We start from the raw sequence: 27,445 nt of genomic DNA, 5'->3' as shown, positions 1-27,445 counted from the left end.
CGCTCCAGGGACTTAATGGCAGCAGTATGAGGTCCATTTTTATATTTTTTAAATAAAAATTGGCGCGGGAAGGATAAGAACTTGGATTTGTAATTTGAATGGCTGGCTCAGGCTAGGCTGCAATTTTGAAAGGAAAAAGGAGAGATATGACAAGGCCACCAGGATTGGTGAGTTCGGAGTCCACATTATTGCCATTTCAATTTTTCACCGTTCAACGACTCAATTTAACAAACCGGGTTCTACGATCACATTGATTTGAATTCCTTTAGATTGGCGAATTACAAGGTAGAATTCCCGACATCCGTTTACACATGGGATCAAAAAATGAAGGGGAAAACCATGGATATGGTTCACTTACCGATTAAGGAAAATAGTTAACAAAAACTTTCAACAAACATCAGTTCACTCTAACGACAACATCCGTAACGATAGCAAAACAATTGTTAAAGGAAGGTAGTACTTTAATGTTGAGCATGGTACTAGTAATACAAAATAGGTCGTTGCGCACCCATTGGTGACGCCATTGTATTGTATTAATAATTTTGTATCAACAAGTGCAAATCAACGGATTGGTAGCTAATGAGTGTCATTTACTTTCACAAGGAAAAAGAAAGTTACTTTATATTTTACAAGCTACACCATGGATCACAAAGATGTCTAATTTATTCTTATTTACACTTGATTCAGTACCAACAATGAAAACTACTTAGAATAAAACAATAAGGCATGTGTGTATAAAATAATGTTAATATTATTTTAACACATAAATGCCGTGATGTGTGATAGGAAGAATGTTGAAACGCATTTTTCCTTAATCAGTCTGTTATAGTAATTAATATCATTAATCGGGAATTTCGTTCCTAAATTACAATACATTAAATATGAATAATTTACACAATTTAAATCCAAATAATTCATGAAAGGAATTACCTTGCCTTTAAATCCAAATCTACATAAATCATAAATAAAAATTAAGGAAAGAATAGAGCCCAATACAGAATCCTGAGGTACACCAGTATTGATGCTACAAAAGGCACTGAACGGGTATTTAAAAGGAGTTATCGTTTAAGTAGCTCTGAAATTATTTAAGAGTTACCATGCATCTCACTCAACCACGTTTATATCGCCGTATTGTTCATATATATAATACATATATATTGTAAATGTGTGGCCTGGCTCCATTCTGACATTATTTTAGAATACATTATCCTTTCATCCGCAACTCCAATGCCAAAGCTTGAGTCGCCCATCTGTCTTTGTTTATTTACTTGCAATATTGTTTACCTTTTGGACAAATTGCACTCCACTGACGTCTTGTTCAAAACGGGTCCCATTTGGTCACGGGAACGACCTACCTCGTAATAGGAGTACCACTTGGAACATTTTGCGAATCAGCCCAACAGCCCAATCCAATAGGGTAGTTTCCTTCATCAAAGAAAACTAAAGGCATTGATTGCGATTCGTTACCCACCAATAGTGTATTCATAGTATACAAATTATTTTGTTTTAGATATCCCAGTTTAGACGAATGGCAACGGTCAATTTTAACCGCATTTGAAAAAAGCCAGATTGGCGCCCATGCGATGCCACTCCACGTGACGTCACAGGGACCTCGTTTCTATATGAGTAGATAGGAATTTTACATCTTCTAAGATTGCCAATGCATGCATGAGGCACAGAGCTCAGGGAAACATGTCTTAATAATCCCCTTTTAAAACTGGCTAAGGTCAGAAAGTTTTCTTTGTTTGATAAGGTATTAATAATCCTTATTTAAGCCAAGCGCTACCAGCCAGAATGATACTCTGCTACCTGCTAGCATCCTGCGTCGTATCAGCGCTCAAAGCCTCGCCCCAAGGTCACCTCACTTGTGGCAGCGGGAACCAGAAATACGTCACACGGACTTTTCCCATCATTCCTACTTAGCCGTCGTGTTTTCGCGCGCTTGAAATTTTTCACTTTTCATTTAACCGCGAAAAATAGATATCGTCATTTAAAAATCTAACAGCGTGAAATACGAAATCCAGGAGTAATAATCTTTCGGTTTAGGCAATAAAAAAAGAATAGGAAACCGACCAATTGAATTTCAACGGACCAATCGAACTTCCCTCTTAAATTGCCAAAGAGGCCTATTCTATTTCATGGTATCCATAAATGTAGATGCCTCTTCCCTTCCTCTCAAATCTAACACACTTTTCTTCTAAAACGGCTTTTAACCAGGGATGGCAATTGAATCGACCTTACTTCGTACACGGTGTGAGGGTCGAAACTAAACCGATCGAAAGTGAAGCACGTGGTCCCATCCGCGCGCAACATAATCTGTTTTTTCGTTTCGTCCCAGAGGTTCAGTTTAGTTTCGATCCGAAGTAGCTTTGACTCTTGTTTCATCTCAATCCTGAGTTTAGCTCCCCAGGTTTAATTCTTTTTCGTTTCGTTTCCACATTTCGCACCCGGAAACGAAACTATTGAAATTTTAATGGTTCTGACTTCCGTTTAGTTTTCATTGTCATCCCTGCATTTAACATCCCCGTGCCGCTTTGTACTCTCTCCATAAAAACATTCTATCTCATCCGTACATTACCTAGACGTTCCCTCTCCTCACCCACCATGTAGTTCGTCAAACATTTTCCCTCAATCTTCTTTACTTTTCCTATTCAGATAGCACCTTAACTGGCAAAATTTCCTTTGAGCTATCTTTAAAAATAGGAGATCGAACCCTTGAAAACTAGGGCAAAATGGGAACTAAGTACCATTAAGTAATGAAATTACCCGACCAACCACCTTTCCTTGATGGCATGGACCAGAATCATTATACACTCCGATATTCATCCCACGGCACCTGATGCTATAGAGTTGTAGACGCACAAGGCGCCAAGTAGGCAAGGCATTAGCGGTTTCTAAGAAGCGAATTCCTTATACAAAAATTTTGTAGCAAGAATTAGAGAGGGAAGCTCAACGTGGGAGGAGGCAGAGACCGGGATGACTCGCTAAGTACTCATGTAAACCGATCTTCACCGATAGGATACCTTTAATAAGAAATCATTTACAGCGAAACCCACCGATTTCATAATTATTTAAAAATTACTTTGTACTCTATAATTTGTAATAGAAATCGCCTAGATGCGACAGGAATCTCCCAGCAACACCCAACAGCCTGCTTTTTACAGAAGTATTACAGTAAAGAAGAGCAAATTATTTTGGAACTTTAGCCGAAAAATATTTCATTCTGATAGATGACTTAAGTTTCTGTTAAAAGCATAATATGGGTACATAGTATATGAACAATGAAATTTCTATACTTTCTAGCAACTTTGAACTATTTATCAGCCTACCGTACGTAGCCTACTGTTATCATGTAACTAACGTGAATTGAATTTTACATTAGTGAATCGAGTTCATTCACTAATAGCTCATAAATAGCAGGGCGACGAGCATACGTTTTCTTTTATTTATGATTCTTACGGCATGACGAACTTAACATACCTTATTTGCCACAACGATAATTGGATTCCAGTTTTTATCTACAATTACCATATTTTAAAAACAGCATCTACTTAACAGCCTATGAAAAACTCAGATTTTCATTAAAAATTCCAGGAAGTGTAGCGAGGAGAGATATTTTTTGTCATCGGTGGATGGAAAACAATCAAAAGAGAATTTTGCTATTTCCAGGAAACTAACATTTTCCTCGTTTTTCACAGCCAACTCCTTAACAATCAATTTTCTCTCCATCGTTTCACACCCGCCGCCCCGTATCATCACGACCTATTTTCCCATGGATACAAGATTTCCACGCGGGGATTTCTGAAGTATACACGCCGAAAGGAAATACCTCTATCGCATCGGGTGCATCTACAGTATATTTTTTATATTCTTGAGCGATGACATCGACAGGAGGGGGAAAACACCCCACCCTTCTCCTTTACAGGATTCCACACACTTTATGAACTACGTCATAAAATGTGAGAAAAAGGATATTGGCTGAAGACGAAAATTTTACGAGCGAACGCCGATAAAAAAGGAAATGGGCTTGAATGGGTGGTGAGCACAGATAGAATGATAAAGGCTCCAATGAATAACGATTGAAAAAAATCGACGAGTAGACAGGGTAACGAGAAAACCCTGAAATATTTTTTTTCTGAGACCTCTCCTCGCCGTAAACGGAAGTATCAGGATTCTGGATGAAATTACTGAGGGTAAATTCACCCGAGGGCTTATAAACCCTTTCCCTTGCATTTTCAGATGGGCTACACAAAGAGGATGAGTTGTGGCCTTATCAGGGGAGCTTCATGCATCGTAAATCACATTTTATACACAGCACGATCACATCTTAGTGAGCATCTTGTCCTGATTGAGGCGTCAAAAATCTGAGCGAGAACAACCTATCATTGTGAACTAGTGCAATAGTGAATCAGTCTCCTTTGATTAAAAACAAAATCACAAAACGAAAGGCCAAACTATGAAACGGAGATGATACATATTTAACGCTGGCTTTCATTAGCTTCACATCGGCTCACATTTTCCGCATTGTTGTGATTTATTTGTTGGATTACTAGCTTTTGCAGCAATAATCCACATGAATCCAAATTCTATGTGAGTAGGATGGCATTTTTTTTAGAAAAACGATAAGATAAACTCTTCTGATAAATGGAATCACTAAAGGATTACGATATTTTATGCTTCCCTTCGAAGTATCTAACCGGATAATGGATCCGACATCTTTTGATCAGCTATCGTACCAAGTGAATTTGAATAAAATAGTAAAGTAAGTAAGTAAAATAGTAAAAGAAACTGAAATACACCTGCCTCGGTGATGAAAAAAATAAAATACCTTCCACAATATATATAGGTGGATATAGGAGGCACAGGGGCACGTACCCCCCCCCCTCCCCCCGCCAGACTCATAGAAATTAGACAAAATTTTTAATGCAGTTAACATTACATTCGTGTTATTTTTTGTATTACGGAGCCTCAATCATTTAATTTCTTCCAATCAATTTCAAGATTAATAACTTTCATATTAAAAAAATATAATATTTCGTAAAGCAATTGTTGTGCCTTATTTTTATCTCAAGTATGAGATGATCGTTTGCCTGTCAGACCCTTGTGCCACCCCCCAACCCCCAGAAAAAAAAATCCAGGACCCGGCCCTGACAATATATCTCCATGCCCTCCAAGACCTTAAAGTCGCTTAAAAATCGCCCACCTGGATATCTTTCATCGACTGATAAAAGTGAATGCTAAACAGAAATTTTCAATTAAAGCAAGTTTACTCTCATGGTAATTTCATTTGCCTACCTACAGCAAATTCATTAACTCTGGGCAAATTTCTTCAACCCATCTCACATAAAAAACGAGTGCTAACCCACGATTCTCTTATAACTTTCCATACCCCTGGGGGAATTTAAAAAAAAATCAACCATATTCTCGAAAGAAACTAATTTTATCGATCGCTTGTGTGATATTCACCACTATACCATCCCAAACTTTCGAGTCATAAAGAAAGATAAATTGAAGATTTTCACCGTTTATAAAATATGAGCCACGTCAAAAAAGCATAAAAATGCGTTATTTCTAGAGGTTGGCCAGAGATTTTCACTCTCATATCGCCTTGCAACTTATGTACTTAACTCCAATGGCAAACTTAAAGATAATTGATTAAAATTTCTCGCTCTAAACTTTTGTGGTTGATTTTCAAGCATACAAATGAAGAGGAGTAAAGATGAAGAAAGTATAGGAGTGATTATTTTCTTTGTGTGATTAAATAGCTTTTGCAAATACAAGTCGCTATTTTTATTGACATTAGTAATTAACTTATCCTAGATTATTATTTATTCGTGCTGATATGAATGCAACTGACTATCTCTCTTTTATTCTTTTACAGAATTTGAAGGATCAGATTCTAACAACAAACGTATGGCTGGAGCATGTAAGTAATGGCACGTTTAAATAGCTCTCTCTTTCTTTCTCACTTCTGCTTTTAAAAACATCCAATTTTATTCAGACGGAATTTTACAACGATTTCCTATGCTGAGTTAATTTATCAACAAAAAGAAGACTAAGGTACTAGAATGCTCGGACAAACATTAAACTAGGAAAACATAAGCTTCAAGAGGTGAAATAGTTAATGTTACCTAGGAAGCCGAATAACCAATGATAGACTAAGTGAGGAAGAAATAGTGGTATAGGCCAGCCTAAGAGGGCTTCCTACAAAAAGAGGAATCTTCTTTCAGCTGAGAATACAAGCATAGAAGTAAGGAAACAATTCATCAGATACTACATGTGGAGCATGTTTCGCTATGGGAGCGACGCTTGGACATTAACAGCAGCAGATAAGTCAAGGGTGGCAGCATTTGAAATGTGGTGCCACCAAACAATGATGAAAAGAAAATGGATCGACGGTGACAGCAATGAGGAAGTACTGGAAAGAGTGGGAGAAAATAGAAGTCTTCTATAAACCTTAATGAGAAGAGAGAACAACTTAATTGGCCACATAATGAAGCATGATGGTCTGATGAAAACAACCGTATAAGGGCAGGTGGAAGGGAGGAAGGGCAAGGGACGGGCCCGAATAAGTTAAATAGGACAGGTTACGAAGGATATAAAAAGAAGAAATACGTCACTATGAGACGGCTAACGGATAAGAGAGCGGAATGAGAAACTGCATAAACCTTTCTTTGGATTGTTGACTAATTATGATGATGATGATAATAATAATAACATGTCTTTATTCGGGCGATAATGAGACTAATAAGTCCTCTTCCACCTCACCCCTCGATAGCGTCAATGCAAACATATTTAAAAACGGTAAATGAACGTTTACAATACAAAAATATACAATATGCACTAATGTTGTAATGACAGGCCAGACAAACGAGCATATGTGAAACTTTTATGCAGGAAAAAACATGAGGATAATGGTGTAGTATCCCTCAGAGAAAAAACCCACTGCAGTAAAACGCCCATACAAGAAGGGTTGATTTGATGATGGGTTGATATCGTCCGAGATAGCTTAGCTCAGTAACTTTCAATGTCGAGTAACAACAGAAAGAGAGGACTTACATTTTAAATTAACTTTCCTTCCAAACACCGGATTCTTCACGTCAATTGCGACGTCTAGTCTCAGTGAACAACCTCCTGCTGCTTCATAAAATCACTGGAGAAGCCTTTGAACTGAACACACTGGTAAACGATACGTTTCAGCTACTCCTCCACCATTTCAATGGGTTTTAAACCATAGAACATGTCCTCCACCTGTCATTTTGTCACCAATCGCAGAACAGTGCTTTCTCGTTCAGGACCAGGGAGAAGTAGTGATTACCAAGTCGTACTCTAGCTGTGCAAAGCTTTCTTGCCCTCGGTTAATTGTCACCCTTAATTACCACGCGTGACTGGACCGCTTCCGTGCACTAAGGTCGCCCGGCTAGTAAATTAACTGCAACACTCCCTGGTTCGATATCAATTGAACCCTACAAAGACAGGAAGGTGGTAAGCTGAAAGACAGGATTAAAACTGACTGCGCAAGCGAGGTGTCCACCAGAATTAAAGGGACAAAAGAGAAAAGATAGTGAAACAAAACAATGAAATTGCTAAGGTTCTGCAGGTGTTGGGTTTCTCACTAGGCCAAGTGACACAGCCAGAAAGGGATAGTAAAGCATGGACGACTTCCGTGCATTAATGAAGCAATTAAACCCGCTCGTGGGCGCTTCCATAGGTTTTATTTCTTTTCCGAAAGAGTAAAAGAGCTACTATGAGCTGCTTTTTGTTCTACGCCAGAGTCAAAGTATTTTCCATTGCTTTCCTGCTTCAAATGACACAAATTTCCATGTTTGTTACCAGAACTAATCTTGACAAGTAGAAAAAAAATATTGTGATTGGTATTTTCTCCTCTCGTGTGAATGCCGTAGCCTTTTACATGAAATCACTTACCTCTTCAGCTTAATCATAGACAAGTACGTTAAGGTCGTGCGTCATAAAATGGCCCAAAATGAAATAAGCCCGAGTGGGTGAGAAAATTCCGTCCTAATACTAACTATGGGAAATAAATTTTAACATGTCTTTGAGATATAATTCTAATCTTATATTTAACTCTTACTAATGTGTTCATAGCTTCGAGTATCACGGACAAAAACAGATAATATTCTTCATAAAGGAAAGCTATTTTCAAGCTAATCATAAAAAATAAGATATATAAAATTTAAAAATAAAACAACATTTGACAAAGCCATTCTTTAAATCCCGGACGCTCGGAGTTGTACAGATTAAAAATACGATAAAATCAAATGAAAGCAAGAAATCCATTATAACGGAACAAAAGATGATAAAAGGGAAAGTCTTGAGAAAAATATGAGCAGAATGTACACAATGGGTTTTCTCTCTCCCTTCCAGACGAATAGAATAGTATTGACAAATATTTGAATGGGATAAAATTGCGAACCGTTCAAAGGACATTAACGTCAACGGTTAGTCTTACAAAGTTGCCATAATTCATGCTAGTCATTCTAATGAAAATATGGAGAAAACATTATCAGACTTGAAGCCTTTACGTTAAACAAATTTTCAGGCATCGTTTACAGAAAATAACACCATTGCTAATTTACTGTTCATTCCACGAGTTGCTCAACTCTTTATTATGAAAAAGGGACAAATAATCTCATTACAATAAAATAAATAGTTAGGCACAACTTGGGCAACAACTAAGCAACATTTAATGTTGTTTAGTAGAAAGGGATAAATAAATACTAAAATATTTTAGTCCTAGCATTAAAATGCAACATCTAGAGTCAACACCGACTCGAGATGCTCATTCCTATGCTTATTCGCAATGCACCAATATAGAAAGAACAAGGAATAAAAAGGTTCATTCCTAGTCAAGTCATTTATATTATGAAACCATAAAAGTTAGCAAGAAAAGAACATACTTCTTATGCTATTATAAAAAAGTATTCCCATAACTATTTTACAGCCTTACTTCAGGTCAACTAACTTTCATGGCTCAAATGCCTTTTAGGTTTGCTAGCCTTTTAGGATTCAAAGTCTTGCGTGATTTACAAAAATATGTAGTCGAAGGTACACGATATCAAGGCCAAATATCGGCCGCGACGAACGAGGGCAAAATTTGTAAAAGATGCGAACGCGTGAAAAAATTTCATCAAAAAAAAGGTGCTTCTCAAAAAGATTTTTAGCTAAATATTTGATTACTATGCAGCCTCCATATTCAGCCCTTCATAAAGGATGTGTAACATACCGCGGTAAAATCACTCATTGACCTAAGCACATATGATTGAACCGGGTTTTTCCAGCAAAGAAAACGTCCATCCCACTCCTACGATGAATTCAAGAAGATTCTGCGAACAGAAGCCTCAGTCTTAATATTGGAGCCATTCAAGTCGATTTGCCTATACTGTAAGTTACAAAAATGTTTCCACCAACACTAGGATCCTTAAGTGTGAATTTTAACCATATTACTTTCTTTGGTGACATATTTTTAACAGTCACTTTTCTCTGATGAAGGCATCGTACATACCTTGGGCGACGTTTCTCCATTTTTAATTTTTATAGTCGCCATTGCACCTTGTTTCCCGAAAATTCAGCTCGATTTAAATCCAATTTCAAATTTTAAATACAGAAACTGCTTAAAATTTCTCTATCAGCTGGGTTCCAATCATGATCAAAGTTAAGCCTTCTGGCATCACAGCACTCAGGAAGCTAAAATGAGTCAAAATATCTCTTAACTTCCTTTATAACTTGAATTTTGGAACATTAAAATGGGCGGAAAATAAAAATAAATGGTTAAAAGTCTATTCAAACTTGAAATTGTGGCATAAGTTTTTAGAATGTTTGCTTTAAAACATCTTTTGCTAAGCAGTTATTAAATTACCACACCACTCACGATTTTTCGAATTCAAACGATTTCACGAATTGTGAGATGCTCAAAAAGTTATTTATCAAGTGTCCTCACTGCCCGAGTTGGGGCAGGAAAGTTATTTCCCACCCCGCGCCGTACTGCCTCAGATACTTTAATTTTATCTTGATCACTCAAATTTTATTCAAACGACCCGCTTTGAGGGAGCCTACATCGTCCCATCCATTACAAAGAAACTGCCTATCTCTAACTTTCAGCATATCACACTTACTTAATTGCTCTTGCAATAAATAATAATAAAATTTATTGACTAAGTAAATAAAATTTCTTGGCATTACTACGTTTCCATTTTAAGGAAGCATTTGTTCCTCCGCACTACTTTTCCAGACTTAATTCTCACTAAATGTATTTGCTCATGATTATACAGGTTTCTATTTCCGATAGCTTCATCCAAGATAAAAATACGTTCTTGTGATTCTATTTAATTATTTGAAGAGACTTCTACAGTAAACATTAGAGAAGGTGGTCGATCATACTCGGAAGTTCATTGAACATTTAGTGAATTAAACAATATTATTTTACGAAATACATTTTTCGTATAAGAACCGTTAAAAAATTCAGAGTGGAGGAAAGGAAGCGTGCATCATTAAAGAAGATGCAAAAATAAGAAAATATTCAATTGAAACGACGTAATGCTGAAGATAGATAGATAGAGATATATGGGAACCATAATGATGGGTGTGGACTTAAGTAGTGCAGTTAATATTGAGTCACCAACTTATATTCATGCTTATAAGAGATATTTCACAATTAACAAATGGTCCACCTGAGATTGAAGCATCCACGTAGATCCCTCAGCCTTGCAACCACCGATTCGATCTCACGACACGGTCAAAATGAATCATGAACATTATCTCCAAGTAAACAACTCTTCAATGAGTGATTCATACTTGAGTAATAAATAGCATTCCAATAAATGCATTTAGATAGCTAGTGTTGACGATTATATTAAGATATTAACTACATATGAATCGCTAACTGCAAAAAGGCATCATGTCCAAGTTGAACGATTTATCTTTTTTTTTATGTAAGTTGTTGCTAGATGTAAGACTAAGCGTTTCTTACTAAAAGGAAACATGTCATGCTAATAACTCCGAGCACATGTTTCCATAACATATTTATTTTTAGTAGGAAACGTTGGGTCTTGCACATAGCAGCAACTTAAATAAGAAAAAATACGTGGGCAGTAAGATTTTCTGCGACTTCCTGCGATTATAGTTAGCGGTTCATATACAAAGCCTATTTTACCTAGTCTGAGTCAAGCATTGAATTCCCCTCGATTGCAACAGATATAGGGAGGCATCTGAAGAGCTGAAATGAAAATAAGGAAAGCGTGGTGGCGATCGAGAGAGATGGGAAGAATAAACGTTAGGCACTTTGGAGGGTGAGGGGGGAGAAGAGACATAAGGGATGAAAGGGTAGCTCCTATAACGCTTCAAGACTTCCAATCTCTGTCTGACTTACAAAGGAGGTGAGGGGGGGGAATGAAGAAAGGAAGGATTTGAACGAAAAAGGAGTCATAGAGACGAGATGAAGGGGCGAAGATAAGGCAAACAAGGAAAAAAAGACGGGAGATAAAATGTGAAGAATGAATCTCCAACCTCCTTACCCCACACACACACACCCACACAGGCCACCATCCCGCCTTGACAAGCCCACGGAACCTTTGTCGCAAGGATAGAGAGGGAAGGAAAGAAAAGGGTTACCCAAGATATGGGGAGACGGGACGTTAAAATTATTCACCCGCCCCTTTTTTACTCCACGAAAGGAGAGGAGACGTCGAGGGAAATTGAGGAGAGGGTGAGGTGGATCGGGGTAAAATGTTTTTTAAAAAAATTATAATAATATCATCTTCCCGCTCTCCTTAAGGATTGTCCTTGAGGGTGTTTTTCGGTTTTCAAGATAGCAAAAGGCCGCGTCTTATCCTTAGACGTCCCAATTTACTGTCCGAGAGATCTGCGCGGTTTTGGGAGAAGACATGGAAGACACGGGACTTAATGAAAGGAAGGGGGGCTTGGGTGGGTGGAGTTTAACTTGGAGGATTTTAAAAGGAGGTAAATGTGATGGCTAGAAAGAAAGAAGAAAATGAGGAAAAGGAGGCGGGCAATGGGATGCGAAATGAATGGGATGATGGCATGAAAAAATGATAGGGTGCGCTCAACTAGGGTAGAAATTATTATCATTCGAGATCCTTATGCTCAGCCTCCGCAATAATTCAATGTGACTAAAAAGTCGAAAATAGAACTGTATTGCAACAGGAAGTTAACAAATATTTGAAATCAAAATACTGCTCCAAATGTATTTGATGTGCAAAATACAAAATACCATTGATTAGGGTATTAGAAAAACAAACAACAAAATAATATTATAAGTACCTTTCAAAATACAAAATACAATTTTTATGGAATTTAAGATATCTTAAACAAATATTACCTGCCTTGGCACGTATTTTAGAAGCGGTATGGTATGAAAATAATGTAAAAATTCGAAAGTGCGCTCCACTTTTAATGGTAGGTGGATATTACCCCAGATATTCGAAACTCAAAATGATCACAATCCCAAGCATTGCATATTTTTTCCCTAAAAATCGTAATTACGCCCAGGCAATTATCAGGAAACTATCGAAATTGTATACAAACGCGCGTGCCAACGCAATTTGTAAAATTTCATCGCCGCCTTGATTAACCAAACGGCGATCTTTTGTATACACTCTCGTTCAATTAATTGGCGGAGGCCTTCCATTCCGATCGCGGTTATATACACCCTCATTTACCCCACGCATCGCCAGTTTTTTTATCAACTCTGGTTCAATTAATGGTCCGGCCCTACATAAACCGAACGTATTTCGCCACTATTCCGATATAAATATATTTATATCCCGAGCTTTATTGAAGGGAAGAAAACTGAGCGAGCACTTAAACCACGCACGATTCACAAATTGCGGCAATGTTTAAGCTTAGGTACATTTAACACCTCGATGGTGTTTTAATTATAAACTGCGACCAAAGCTCTCAAAAGATTAGGTCAGATTAACAAAGGGAAATAAAGGGGGATAACGACCTCCATTATGAATGAGGGTGGTGATTTTGCAAATAGCTCGGTGCGTTCAATCCATCAGTAAACATCATTATGGTTGCAAATTCACCCGTTTAATTCAATACTTCCAGTGATGTCACAAACTTTGACGCCTTACTTTCCGGCAAGAGTTGAAATCAAGGTACCCTTAAAAATGTGGAGATAGTAATAAACGACCGTCTTTCTTCTTCAGGTAGAGGAAGTTTCCTGCATTGCATCACATTTAATATTTGTCATAGCCTCACAAATTTATGGCAAGCTGCATTTTCACTTCATCGCGACTCAATTATAGAAAAAGGATAGATTTTAAGAACCACGGTTCACATTAACAACCGCATTTCAGTGCTTCGAAAAACTCATAAGTCTCGCTCGACTTGCCCGACTGAACTTCAATTATCATCTCGAAATTTCTAGGGAATATATTGGAACATTTCATTCTCTCCAACATTTACATGGAAATAACTTCTTCGTTTCGAGGTCCAGCAAGTCCAGTAACAACAGATTTCACTAACCATAAACTGCGTAAACCAACTTAGGTGGAAATTGGTTGCCTAAAAACCTACACGAGGTGAGAGAAGATAATTAACAAACCAAATGGTAAATTAACAAATACGGCTGCTACACTGCGCTGAAGGGTGTTTCCAAATAAAATTGAATCAATTGTTCAACGATCGAATATCAGTTTTTCCTAACTTCATCAAATATTTTTCGATCACTAAATGCTGATTAGTGATGATCGATATATCACCAACTGTGATTTAATCACCTATACTGAAAAGTAGCAATCACCGTCGGTGATTGAATACTCGAAATCACCGTGACTACGATTCGGTGAAGATAGCCCTGCTGGTGATAGGCTGCTACCTAGTGATCAGCGATGTATCGCCACCTGTGATTGAAGAGAAGTAGCCGATCACCGCCGGTGACTAAATCACTGAACACTCGAAATCACTGCGACTGTGAATACGGTGAAGATAGCTTCGGCTGCTACCAACAGTGTAATAAAGGATGTCTTATTCGCCTTTTATGATGAATAAGATATTCTTTACGAAATATATAGCGAAATAGCAAACGGTTTGAATACATAACATGTTTAAAAAAATGCCGATGGGATTTTAATGATTTACCCTTATCAATTCCTTTACCATATCAAATTTACTTAATTATCGTAATATAAACTCAGAATCAGACATTTACCCTCAAAAAATTATTTTGCCTAATTTTCCAATTTTCAATAAGTTTATTCGTTCCTTTTGCGGAGAGCTCAGTCGTTGGAATCGGAAAATATAGCAGGAATGGCAGCGCCACAAATCACCGATGAATTTTATGAGTGATTCTCCTCGGTGATCGCAATCACAGTTAAGAATCGCCGTTACTGATGAGTAGCAGTCACAGGTAACAAAGTGATTGGAGAATCACAGTTCTGCTCATCACTAATGCTGGGTAGTAAATGCTATAGCCTTAAGACGACGCATCACTGCCGATCAACCAGTTTTACTAAGACATTCATGGCATGATAATTAACCAATCACTGAGAAATGTTGAAGTCCTTTTGAAGAACGTCATTTTCAACGTACACCTGGGCCTACAATCCGAAGATTAACACCCATTAATTTCTCTGAGCTAACTAATACAAATTCCAGATACAAGTGGCTATTGACTGATGTCAGTAAAAAGTTCAATATATCCCTAAAATTTCAAAACCATAGCAATACTATTAAACAGGATGTACGTCAGGAAAAAGGCAAGCTGCCATGAGCTGGAGTGAATTGTCTTCTAAGCACTGTTTTCCGGTCACGTGTAGATAGTATTTAGCCTTATAACCCGGATCCTGAAACTTTTTTATCTTTTTGATTTTAATACCAAATTTTAGCAATTTAGAAACAAATTTAGCTATGCAATGTTTTTTAAATAATTTCTTCGCATCGCGAGTCAAAGCAGTAACGCGTGCCCTGAATGCATAGTACCTTCAGCATAATCCGTCTCCCTGTTATAGCCCGCAGAACCAGTGGCGCAAATGGGAATATGCTTTCGGGGGGGATGAGATGGTTTGGGGTGGCGAATGCCCCCTCCCCCCGACTAAAATTTTTTTTTTTAATGACATGCCAGGAAATACATTTGACATCATTTTGGCAATAAAAAATTAACTTTAAGCAGATGCAGTTATTATAAGTGAAAACAAGACAATGGATTTGAATATTTTTTAAATTTCTTTGAGGCTTTGGGGGGTGGATCTATCCCCCTCATCCCCCCCCATAGTTACGCCACTGCGCAGAACTGTTTAGGAAATGCACTTCCCCGTGGCTATAATCAAGGACCATTTTTATATCCGTCATTTGATTCCATTTTTGAGCTTTTGTAAACAAATTTAACTATACATTGTTAATGAGTAGATACGTATTTATGCATTGTTTTGTGTCTTAGCAACGCGAGTGAAAATAGCAATAAAAAACACTAAGAAGTAACGCGTGCCCTAAACGCATTGTATCTCCAGCATAATCCGTCACCCTGCAATAAGCTGCAGCACTGTTTTGGAAATTCACTACCCCGTGGACATTATCACCCTCACGATAATGCCCGCTCCCGGCATGCACCACACACTGCCGGACGCAAATGCTGAAGGACGTGGTATGGAACGAGGGTACGCTAGCGTCAGAGAGAGAGAGAGATGGGATACATCCGGGGGCGTAAAGGTTAGACAATGGGGATTCATGGATTTCTTGCGATGGTTTTCCCCGCTTTGTCTGATACGAGAATTCCTTTGTCGGCCTAGGGAAGCCGAAAACCCCGGGCTCTCTCTGACCCGTTCGTCCCTTTATCCGACATGCCTAGACCGTTTCACAAACACCTCCGGCAACCCTCTCTCCCTTGATGTTCGACCAAAAAGGGAAGGTTGGCCGTGTAAGTGTGAGCTGAGCGCTGTGGACCAGAGGCGGTGGACCCTCCGCCATCGCATAACCCAAAGAGAAGTGATTGGAGCATTTAGTTGCCGGCATTTCCTGCAAGAGGAATACAGGAGAAAATTCTCTCATCGGGCCGGCGAAAGAACGAAAGCTAGGGCCGCAACGGTATACCGATGTAGATCATGTACTTATAATGATGAATGGAACCTCATGAAAAAAATTACTTACAATTTTTCAAAAGCAATTGAGGGTGTGAGAAACCATGTGGTAGATCTTCTTTTTTCTAAACAGAGTTAGGTACCGAAATTAGGCAAAAAAAAACAAAGAAGATCAATTAGGTATTTAGCAGTGCATTTGATTTTCCACTCGATGTCAGTACAGAACAGAGAATCACTCGTATCCCTTGGCTACCAAGTTTTTGTATTTTTCTTCGACCAATTTCGGTATCTAACTATGTTTAGAAAAAAAATAAAAATAACGAGCACCTTTCTCAGCCCCTCCATTAAAATAAAAACCCAACCAGTGCTGCCACTCAACTGACAAATGTGGATAGTCAGGGAAAAATCTCCTTTGCTGTAAAAATCGGAGGGTTTTTTTTCGATCATCCTCTTACATGTAAGTCTTCGGTAGTTGGTGGTAATGATTACATGGTAGCGGGTGGTGATTTTTGCAAAATTTTGCTTCATTATCCCAGACATTCCCAAACTTTGCAGACGCAATGAAGTTCCCTGGCTTCTGATAGGTTTTCCGAAATAAGTAGTCACTCCATGTATTTAGTTGCAGGTATTTCTTTGCAAGGGGGGAGAATCTTCAACTGGACCAATAAAGAAGAGCTGGGGACGAAGTGGTGAGGGGTCCGAGATTAAAAATAGAGATTAATGGACGAAATGAACTATTTACAATAGAAGGTGGAGGGGGCAGAAACCGTGAGGTGAAACACTTTATGGGGCAGCGTAGGAACCCTAATAACAAGCTTAAAATCCATGAATTTTTCAGACTACGTATATATAATTTTATAGACTTTACTGCTACATATCTACGAAATATTTACGGCATTACGTTGATTAAAACATGATTGAAGGATGTTAACGATCTATAATTCATATCGATAAAAAGACGATGTCGAACGGATTTTGGCACGCCTGAAAATTTGAAAATACTTAAAAAAATTAAATTACATTACTAAATTCTGACCCACGGACTAATTGACAATTTCAACGAGAGTGAGACTAGACATATGACAACCTCTATGTTAATTCAATGACACAGTGAACATATTGAGTTTTCGGAACCAGAAAATCGCGGTATATTCAAGTGTCTAAGGAATAAGCCCGGGCATAAAGGAATGAAGAAATATCACTATTTGATCATTACAAAAAAATATGATTTTTCCAACTTTATATTTCATTGTACGATAGTATGCCATAGTTAATTGATTGCACCCTTTTTCCTTTACACGCTGAATGAGATGGAAACGGTGGAGTGCGACATTTTAACGGGAAATAAAATTTAAGCCTATGCTAGTCAACCAAGCTAGGAGATAACCGGTTGGAGATGGAGAGAGAGTGAGATATTATTGGAATACAGAGAGAAGCTACGAAAACGTTCTTCTTGGCAAATCTGCTGGGTAAATGAGTGAGCTTGCGCGATTGTTTGTTTTATTTTGTTTCAGTTTAAATTGTTGTGTATCACCCCACTGCCATCCTTCTAATGTTCGACGTTTAAATCAAACTTTTTCCCATACTAATCGGGATATTTATGGCGCCATAAATCTCAAAAGATTCGCGATGCAATAAACGACAAGGGAGCCCTCGGGAAAACTTTTGCCGTCGCGACCATAAATGAACTTACACTTTTCTAAGGTAAAACTTAAATATACAGCAAAATAATGTTGTGAAAAAGATTCGTCTGTACCTGTCAAAAACCTTTTCTGTTATATTCATCAGGTTGAACTTTAAACTAAAACGCTTGAACAAAATTTTGTCTCATATGATTTAGAAATGCAGGAGATAACCCAAAAGACCAACTTCATTCGCGTCCTTACCAGAGAGTACTCGAAAATATTTTTAGAAGTCCACCGGTGAACTCAACTTTTAGAAATCACATGTTAAATTCAAAAGTTACTGATAGGAAATATAATTTAAGAATGGAAACTAGCCATTGGATTGACAGCAAGGTACCTTAAGAACGCACGAGTCAGCTTTCATAATTTATGCTACGCCAAGAAGGCAATTTCTCTACTAACGCTTCAATCACGAGCTTGCACAGTTCAACCTACAATGAACACCTCTTTTATATATTCTAAATATAAAACATAAGCTTTCCAAGATAAACCCTAGATTAACATTAACTATGATTTCCAAGATAAACCCAAAAATATACATATTACGGCACAATGTATTAAAATTTCTAGATAGCTAGATTTTAAATCTTTTATACAAGTAGTAGAGGACGGGTCAAGTTATCATCAACACACCATCCACTCTATTTGGCAGTCACTAAGAAAAATCTAAAGAAACACGCATTAAATTGCAGTCAGTTTTTGTTCCTAGTTTTACTTAAAATCAGCAGTCATGTCTCATGTTAAAAAATTTTCTTGGTATTTTTTTCAGTAATTAACACCGAATAACATTAAGACCAGATTTGAAAAAAGAGATGGAAAAGAAGGATTAACAAAGTATGGACATTTGTTGTGACACAAATTAATTGATGTTTAAATGAATTTTAAGTATACCGGGACTAGCCACGGTGATAACTTTTACGGGAGTCACCCGCAATGCACAATTGTGCGAAATATCCACAGAGAAAAAATCATTCGCCTTGACCGGGATTCGAACCTGGATCCCTCGATTTCCGGCCGAGTGCTTTAGCCAGTTAAGCTACCGAGGCGTCATTCTTCCCTGTGGAAATTTGTGGACTATACCGGACAAGGTGGTATGGACTGCTGAGCATATTATGCGACGAGCAGTCCAAATCGTGCGCACGGCGCCACAGCCGGAGAGTAAAGTCCGAACTTTGAACACATATAGGTGTTCTCTCTTTGACGAATTTTAAGTATACCGGGACTAGCCACGGTGATAACTTTTACGGGAGTCACCCGCAATGCACAATTGTGCGAAATATTACTCTGCGCACGATTTGGACTGCTCGTCGCATAATATGCTCAGCAGTCCATACCACCTTGTCCGGTATAGTCCACAAATTTCCACAGGGAAGAATGACGCCTCGGTAGCTTAACTGGCTAAAGCACTCGGCCGGAAATCGAGGGATCCAGGTTCGAATCCCGGTCAAGGCGAATGATTTTTTCTCTGTGGATATTTCGCACAATTGTGCATTGCGGGTGACTCCCGTAAAAGTTATCACCGTGGCTAGTCCCGGTATACTTAAAATTCGTCAAAGAGAGAACACCTATATGTGTTCAAAGTTCGGACTTTACTCTCCGGCTGTGGCGCCGTGCGCACGATTTGGACTGCTCGTCGCATAATATGCTCAGCAGTCCATACCACCTTGTCCGGTATAGTCCACAAATTTCCACAGGGAAGAATGACGCCTCGGTAGCTTAACTGGCTAAAGCACTCGGCCGGAAATCGAGGGATCCAGGTTCGAATCCCGGTCAAGGCGAATGATTTTTTCTCTGTGGATATTGATGTTTAAATGTTCGCCGTTATTCACCAGGCAAGAAGAAAAAACATTTCAAAGAAAGTTACACATGATAATACTTGGAAAATATAACGAATGAACAGTAAGCCACATTTAAGAAATTAATATCATGCTCTAATTACAAAATAAACTATCTGCACTAAAGGAACTCGAGTAACGACTACTTTATCGAAACTTTGTACAACAGTAATTCAGATTTTGGGAGGCGACTTCCATCAAGTAAATTACGACTATGTATAGCTCAGGGATAAAAAAATATACAGTCGGCCCTGTCTTTAAAAACATTGCACTGCTTAGAACATGAATACAAAGGGTAAAATTTTTTCTGCCGCGAAAAACTTTGATAAATGAGTCCCGATTACATTTTTATGATTTTGCTCGTGATAATTACTGAGACTGACTTACGCGAATCATGCTCGACATCAGAAAGTGCCGCCTGTAGATGAAAACGAGAGTTAACGTCATGCGATGTAATCAATATCCTGGCATTGGGGAAAATTCACGAGTGAGAGAAAAATTTTGGCCGCGTGAAGAGATTCCCTCAAAACCGCTGAAATTCAAATTACTGTGCTTCTTCAAACATTGAGAGAAGTTTCGCAAAAACATTCGCTGCCGGTATTAAAACTTTGCACGAGAGATTTTGGTTACTGCGCCAACATCATCCGAATTTCTCCAGTTTCACACACCCACCGCCGACTTTCACGCGGAGGCACTCTTGAAAAACAAAACTTTTTCAGAGGAGTCCCAAACCAGTTCAAATATATCCATCGCAAAATGTTTTCCTGCACCATATCTTCAACACCTCATTATTAATGGTTGCTGACATCATTTTATGAGCGAGGAAAAAATTAAGACCACAGAAATCAGGGTACCGTTAATAAAAAAGAATTCAGGAAGCAAGTTACTCGAAAAAATATTCGCTCTTGGGGTAAATACCTAAATTTTAAAAATTCAGGAATTTCGTCGAGCTAATTAGCTTAACGAATACGTAACGTAAAGGAAAATTCCAAGAAGGTAGGTGGACCAAGTAGGGGGAAAACATTTTTACCATGGATGATTCAAACGAAGTTAACGCTTCTAATGAGCGAAGCGTGTTGATCACGTCGAAAGTACAGAATATTAAGTTTTAGCTAAAAAATAAAAGCCGCAGTAAAGAGATGATGCATAAAATGTAATACTAATATAACACTAACTATGATTAAAAAAGCGCATCAGTTATTGCTCTAAATCCAGCAGCTGAAACATATATTTTATTGAATCCATTAAATTTAACATTTTCCCATAACTACTTTTTGCATTATTTTCTATCATTGATTTACTAAACTCTGAATTATCCTTAACTCCGACAGTCATTATTTTATTATTTTTAAATTGAAAGGTTTTAAAAGATTTAAAGAAAGATTTATCATTCCTTTTAGATTACGGTCCTTGTAATTCAGAATATTTTAAGTCACCCAACCTTAAGCAATTTTTTCCACTTCAGTTCAGTGGTCGGAGCCTAAAAAAATTCATAATGAATTACCTTCAGCATTTACTTAATATGCTATGTAAGTTTGAAATAGACTCCTAAAACAGAATTGATATATTTTATCTAGGCAAAAACGCAAGCAGGGGGCCGACTTAGTAAAATAGGAAAAGGTAATCGTTAATATACCCATCCTTGTTAAGTTCTTGAAACATTCTTAAATGCCCAAACGGTGTTCATTAAAAGAACCGTGAGCGACGGATCTGTCAGAAAAAAAATATTTATCAAACTAATAGCATCTTTTTCATCGTTCTTTATTCGCTAAATTATCAGATAGCTGCGGCAGCTATGGCACTTGTTCTAAGCGACATTTTGGTAAGGAGTGAGTTGAAAAATCTCGTTGCTTCAGCGTAAAAGGACAGCTGCGAGTAACTTACAGTTGCATCCTGCCGCATACTATAAACTGCAACTATCATCGAAGGGCAAACATTGCCGCATCCTAACCCGTAGATGTATTTTTCCTTGGCATAAAACCGCCATTGGGACATAATTAATCCATTTCACCGAAACTGCAGTCAAGGCCAAACATGTGCGATACTTAATTTACATTCATTCAACTAGATATCCTTTCTTCTCCAAAAACAATTCACAGTTTTTTTGGCACCCGAAGCCACCACATATTAGCCATATCTTTGAAAAGCCGAATAAAGTGAAATATAGCTACCTACTGTAAAAAGTGCGGATCCCGGTTCGATTCCAAATCAAAGTGAATGATTTTTCCTACAGAAATTTCACCTTCTCTGCGCGAATATTTAATTCGCACCGCCAAAAGTATAGTTCACAGGAATGTAAATCAAAATTCATGACTTACCATGGCTTTGTTCGATAAAATACCTAGTTTACATGAGAAACTGTATCTTTCGAGTACATGATATAAGAAAATAACGACTAAAACCAGGAGAAAAAATAACCAGTGTTTGTAAGTAATCGAGCAAAAGTAATCGGATTACTGTAGTGATTAGTTTTGCATTAACGTGTACATGTAACGATTACATTTTACGAAACTTTATTTCTAATTTACTCTTTGTGTTGAAAGTGGAGCCGCCACTTTCGCTGTAAACGTTACTTGCTCGTAATAGACGATTACTGTAATGATTTCTCTGACTTACCTAGGCATACTGATAATTTCGAATCCCTGGGTACCATAATTTGCTTGCTTCGGTTCAGCCACTCTTATCTTGTAGCCTACCTATGATGGGTAGAAATTATGGCATCTCTTGTGTTGCTACAGTGTTATAATAATGCAAATGAAATTGAAACTTTAGTCATTTCAGTGATTCTATTATTACAACATTATTTTTACAAAAATATTCGAGAGTGACAGATAGTCTCTTGAGTGGACAATGTTACGAGAAGTAAGGTAATTGTAACTGTAATTTTACAGATTATTTTTTTTTCAATCACTAATATTTACTCGTAATTGATTACTTTTCCACGAAGTAACTGTTATTGAGCTATGTAAAATTTTAGGTTTCCCCGGCGTATAGATTGATGAAAAATTTCTCGGGATTCCCACTGGGTGTGGTATTGTGTTAATTCTCCCAACGTTTCAATGGCTGAGAGTCTGACATCGTCTTCAGGGAGTTACTCTTTGTCATTGGGCTAGTTACTTATCCTCAGTACTTTTTACTAACACTGATTGCTCAATAACTAAAGGCACTAAATGGAGCCTGGATGATTGGGGTTTAGAAATTTGGAATTCGGGAAGAGGGGATGTACTTTTTACTTACTGTACAGAGATTTAATTTACAACAATATTTAATCCACTTCTCCAAAAGTAAAGTTCACGAGGACGCAAATTAAAATCCTTGACTTAACAATGGCTTTGTTCAAGAAATTACCTTCAATTAACTTTAATTGTAAATTAAATTTTTCACATTTTTCACATTAGAAACTTTTATCTTAGGAGTACTTGACACGAGGAAAAGGTATGAGTAGTAAATTTTGGAGAGAAAGTAACTCAAGGCACTCAAATGGAGCTTGAATGATTGGGGGTTTAGAAATGGAACTTTGGGGAGAGGGGATGAGGGTTGACTGGGCACTAATGAGGTGGGATTAAGAAGAATGATGGAGAGAAATGTCCTCCAAGAGGGGAAAAGAAACAAAAAAATGTGAAATACGTTAGGAGGAGGAAGGAAACATGAATGAAAAAAAGAAAGTGGCAGGAAAACCCGATGGGGGCGCATAATGAGGTAACAGAATGGTGAAAGCCGTGATAAAGGAAAATGCTGGGTAATATACGGTGAGAGAAGGAAAAAAATTACCTCCATTTGGCGTCATCAGGGAAAGTAGAAGATGCAAAAAGCTCGCAGAAAAACTGAAGCAAAGAAACACGTAATGCTGCGGGAAAGTAATGTCAGGCAATAGCAGGTGGAGGAGATAGCCTTGGCATAGACTTAATACACACCTTAAGCCAAAATTATTTCTTAGAATGTTTTAAATGAACTAATATACACACTATTTTAAGACACGACGAATTCCATTAATTCATATAATTAGTGGTCTCAGGCGTGGCTTTATGAAATCCAAATAACATAATGAAATGTAAAGAAAAATTTGTAATTCCACATAAATATTAAATGTACATTAAATATTTCAATAGAGTTACAAAGTTTTCTTTGCTTTTCATTCTATTAATTCCAGGTGTATAAAGTAAACTTTTTGACCACAAGATCAAGTACATCAAAATATCATGCACAGATCACCAGCCGAAAAACCTCTGATTGGTATATAAATCCAAGTTCGATATTTTATTTAACTTGAACAGTTAACTCTTCCTTGGAATGAAGCCTAATTTAATTTTACATGCAAGAAGACCAATTTATTTGACACCTTACATAGGAGACGACAACACATCCAAAATATGAACGATCAATCTTCTTCACCTAATATTGTTACATTGCTAATCGTATTAGTCAATTGGCCTGCAGTTCCACGCATGATTAAGAGAATTTACACGTTTTTCTATTCCTCCCAAGGATCTACAATGACTATCGTGAATTATTATTTTTTTCAAATGTAGGAAAACTGTAGAGGACGAAAAAGCATCTCTATTAAATAATTTGAGATGGCTGGGTGTCTTTCAAAAACTGCTTCGACATATTAAGCAAGAAATTACGACGAAAAAAAAACTAAATAAAGTCTCCACAACTTCAAATTTACGGCTCTAATTCCAATTTTAATTCAATGTTGGTCGCAATAATTAGCGAGTAATTATTTTTTTATACCAGCACGCCAACGCATCGTTCAAAAAAAACAATTTTATCGAAAGACATAATTCACGAAAAATGGCCAAGCGCACAGAGCTAAAATGTCGTAAAACAAATTAATTTTATAACCTTTTTTTAATCCCTAACTAAGAAGATTAGCTTCCGTCCTTGCCGCGAAAAATTCAACCCGGCACATTTAAAAATCCGCTATCTGCGTGGCGCAAAATGTTTTTATATCGAAAGGACCAAAACAGAATAAAAAAAAGAAACCAGGCCAAATCATTATTATTTTTTTAAGGGCGTACCAAGTTTTCTTTTCACTTCTGTCGGCGTTCGCAGCGCCGTCATAAAACGAGAGCGGACGATCTCGAAATCTCTGCCCGGCCACATGACTGCAGAGACAAGAACTTGGCGGCGGTGAAGCTAATTTTCTCCACTTTAATAATACGGGACTTTTCTTTCTTCTCGTCTCTTGCCCCGTTTTGCGAGCCATTTAACGGGCGAAGCAAACGCCTGAATGCACTACACTACGCTCTGATTAACTGCAAGCGCGCGTGCTTGAATGAAAAGGCTCACGTCGGGAGCGCGGATATTCACGAAACCATTGCCGCTCTGTGGAGCGATCGCTAGATGACTCCCAACTTCTGCTATGATTAAGCGGCACACTCCTTAGCGAACTCCGAGGGCCAACCTTGGACCATTTCAATGAAATTTTATGTCGAAAAAACTCCCTTAGATGCTACTTGACGCATCAATGGCGAACGTGCATATTTAGTTGATACCTTAATATTTAGGAAGTTGAGAAGATTTTTTTAATGCGAAGGAATATTTTAGGAATGACATGCTGAGGGAAGCAGAATTCCTTCACCATGTGCAAGCATGCATGATGTAAAAACATACATAATAACATAATACATATATATTAATTTGCTTCACACGTGATATTTATTGAACCTAAATTTGTATAGTTGTTAATATTAATAATAATACCAGTTACATTGGCAGATGACGATTGAAAATTAAACTGCTTAATGTATTAATAATTTGCATACGGCTTTGCCGATGTCACTCCCAACAAAGTATGCACCCAAAAACTGACTTGGTAAAGGAATAAATAGTGGGATACAGCATCTCAGGATTTGTAATGCTATGAATTAATTAACTAACAACTTATGTACGCAGGCAATCGCACTATTAACACGATAGTTGGATAATAAGCCGTCGACCGAAAAAATCAATCTAAATTAAAATTGAGCCGCGGATAAAGTACGATCAAGTCGATTTAATGTTGTTTTACGTCTTTACATACGATAAACAAGCAAAGGGACACTACTGTACGCATATTACCATGGAAAGCAAGAGAGCGCGAAACAGCTTCACTCATAAAAACTACGGAGAAAAGATTTCACCAAGAAAAACAGTTTCAAGAGCAGCAGGGAATGTTTTATCGCATGGACGGAATTTTTAAAACAGCATTCAAACGTTACACATTACTCCAAATACATGAATCTCAGAAACCTTGGCATACATAAAATAATAACAGGTTGGCTTCGCACTTTTCTCTAACTTTTAAACCAACATGGAATCAAAACAACCTTGTTTCCCTAGGCCTAGATATTTATTTTCTCGGAGCTCATGCGGGGAAAAGCTTTAATTTCTATCGGAGATTATTAAAATTTCGAAATACCATTAAAACCTAGCACAAAAAGTGTGTCATCATATTTCTCAGCTGTCAATATCCCTGGATGTAAAGACACGCAGAACATTAAAATAATGGGAAGTAACCCACTGTCATCATAGGTCTATCGCAGATTAAGTGTCTTGGACTGTAAACATGAAAAATGTTAAAAATGCAATTGTGTAAAAAACGTTACATGTGGAACCTCACCGTCAACATTTATGCCGAGAAACAGAAATAGATTTACGTTTAAAGGATGCGTCGAAAACCACGGTCATTATAACCACGCACAAAGTACTGAGTAATCCTTAAAAAGTAAAATAAATAAATAAAAATTGCGATAAAGAAATAAAATAAACATAAAAAGCGTGGAAATCCATAGGAAAATTAATTGTTTTTATCTTATCAACGAGGCTGATAAGTTTAAAAAAAAAAGCATGAAAGGGTTTAGGCGAAGATTTTTGCATCCTTGCCTACTATCTCTTGGGCACACGTAGCGCACATTCAGTTACTGTCAAACGCCGTCAAGAGATGCCGAACGCTGATTGAGAAGTCACTCCTCCCGGCAGGGAGAAGGCATTCCCTTTGCAGTGAAGAGATATGAGTTGGCCACGGCGCAGTGTCCTTCTCTCATGGATACAATCGCTCCTGCTGGTTAAATGATTCGCTATTCACCACCATCAATATTTACCCACGGATCATTCCGCTGCTATTGCATTAAATAATCTATGCATACAAAATAAGGTTTGCGTTAATCTCATCGCAATGCGTTTCCATGGCTGCCGCACGGATTGCAAACGAAATTAGTACGTACGAGCATTTCATTTACCCCAAGCACACAATGGTACTTCTGGTACTGTCCAACGCGTACTTTAAGTCGACCTATTGACACGCTAAACGAGAAATCTTAAATCATAGGATCCTACAATTAAATTCCCCGCGAGTACTACCCTTGGCCCTAAAAACATCAAATAATTTCATCTGTCTAAACATTTACAGGGATGAACATATGCCAGTTTTCATGTCACGATAAACATATTCTTCCGAAGAGTAAAATAGGAATGTAAAACATTAAGACGATAAAAAAACAACTTCCATATAAATGCGACTCGAGGAAATTTATGTACTTACTCCGTAAGTAACAAAGTGAAACATTTTACTCAAATCCATGAAAATTGACGAGAGAAATTTGGTCCAAACATGGTCCAAATACAAATATGACCTGTAACTCAAGGAATATATGTTGAGGAGGATCTTATGCCTGATTTTTATAATTTAAAGAGCGTTTGAGGAGGAAATTAAAAAAAACATTTTAAAACCTATCAATAATTGAAATATTTAAGTAATTTTAATGCCAAAACACTTGAGTTTCGAGTTTAAAATGAGTTTTAGTAGAATTACGCAACCGCGTAACATGCATCATTTACTCAGTAACATCTATCAGATGCATTGCGCAAAAATTACCCAATAAAT

At 37.6% G+C, this 27,445-nt stretch overlaps 1 protein-coding gene across 1 annotated transcript in view; it reads left to right on the top strand.

Annotated features, from left to right (window-relative positions):
- LOC124166398 (acetylcholine receptor subunit alpha-L1) overlaps positions 1–27,445 on the top strand; it is a 291,723-nt gene that overhangs the window by 208,719 nt on the left and 55,559 nt on the right. Inside the window, exon 2 of the mRNA XM_046543923.1 lies at positions 5,882–5,926. Within this exon, the coding sequence (XP_046399879.1) occupies positions 5,882–5,926 (45 nt within the window). The remainder of the gene's footprint in view (positions 1–5,881; positions 5,927–27,445) is intronic.

Source organism: Ischnura elegans, chromosome 10 (assembly GCF_921293095.1).
Source record: "Ischnura elegans chromosome 10, ioIscEleg1.1, whole genome shotgun sequence".
Taxonomy (NCBI): Eukaryota; Metazoa; Arthropoda; class Insecta; order Odonata; family Coenagrionidae; genus Ischnura; species Ischnura elegans.
This window is presented reverse-complemented; position numbering and strand designations above follow the sequence as displayed.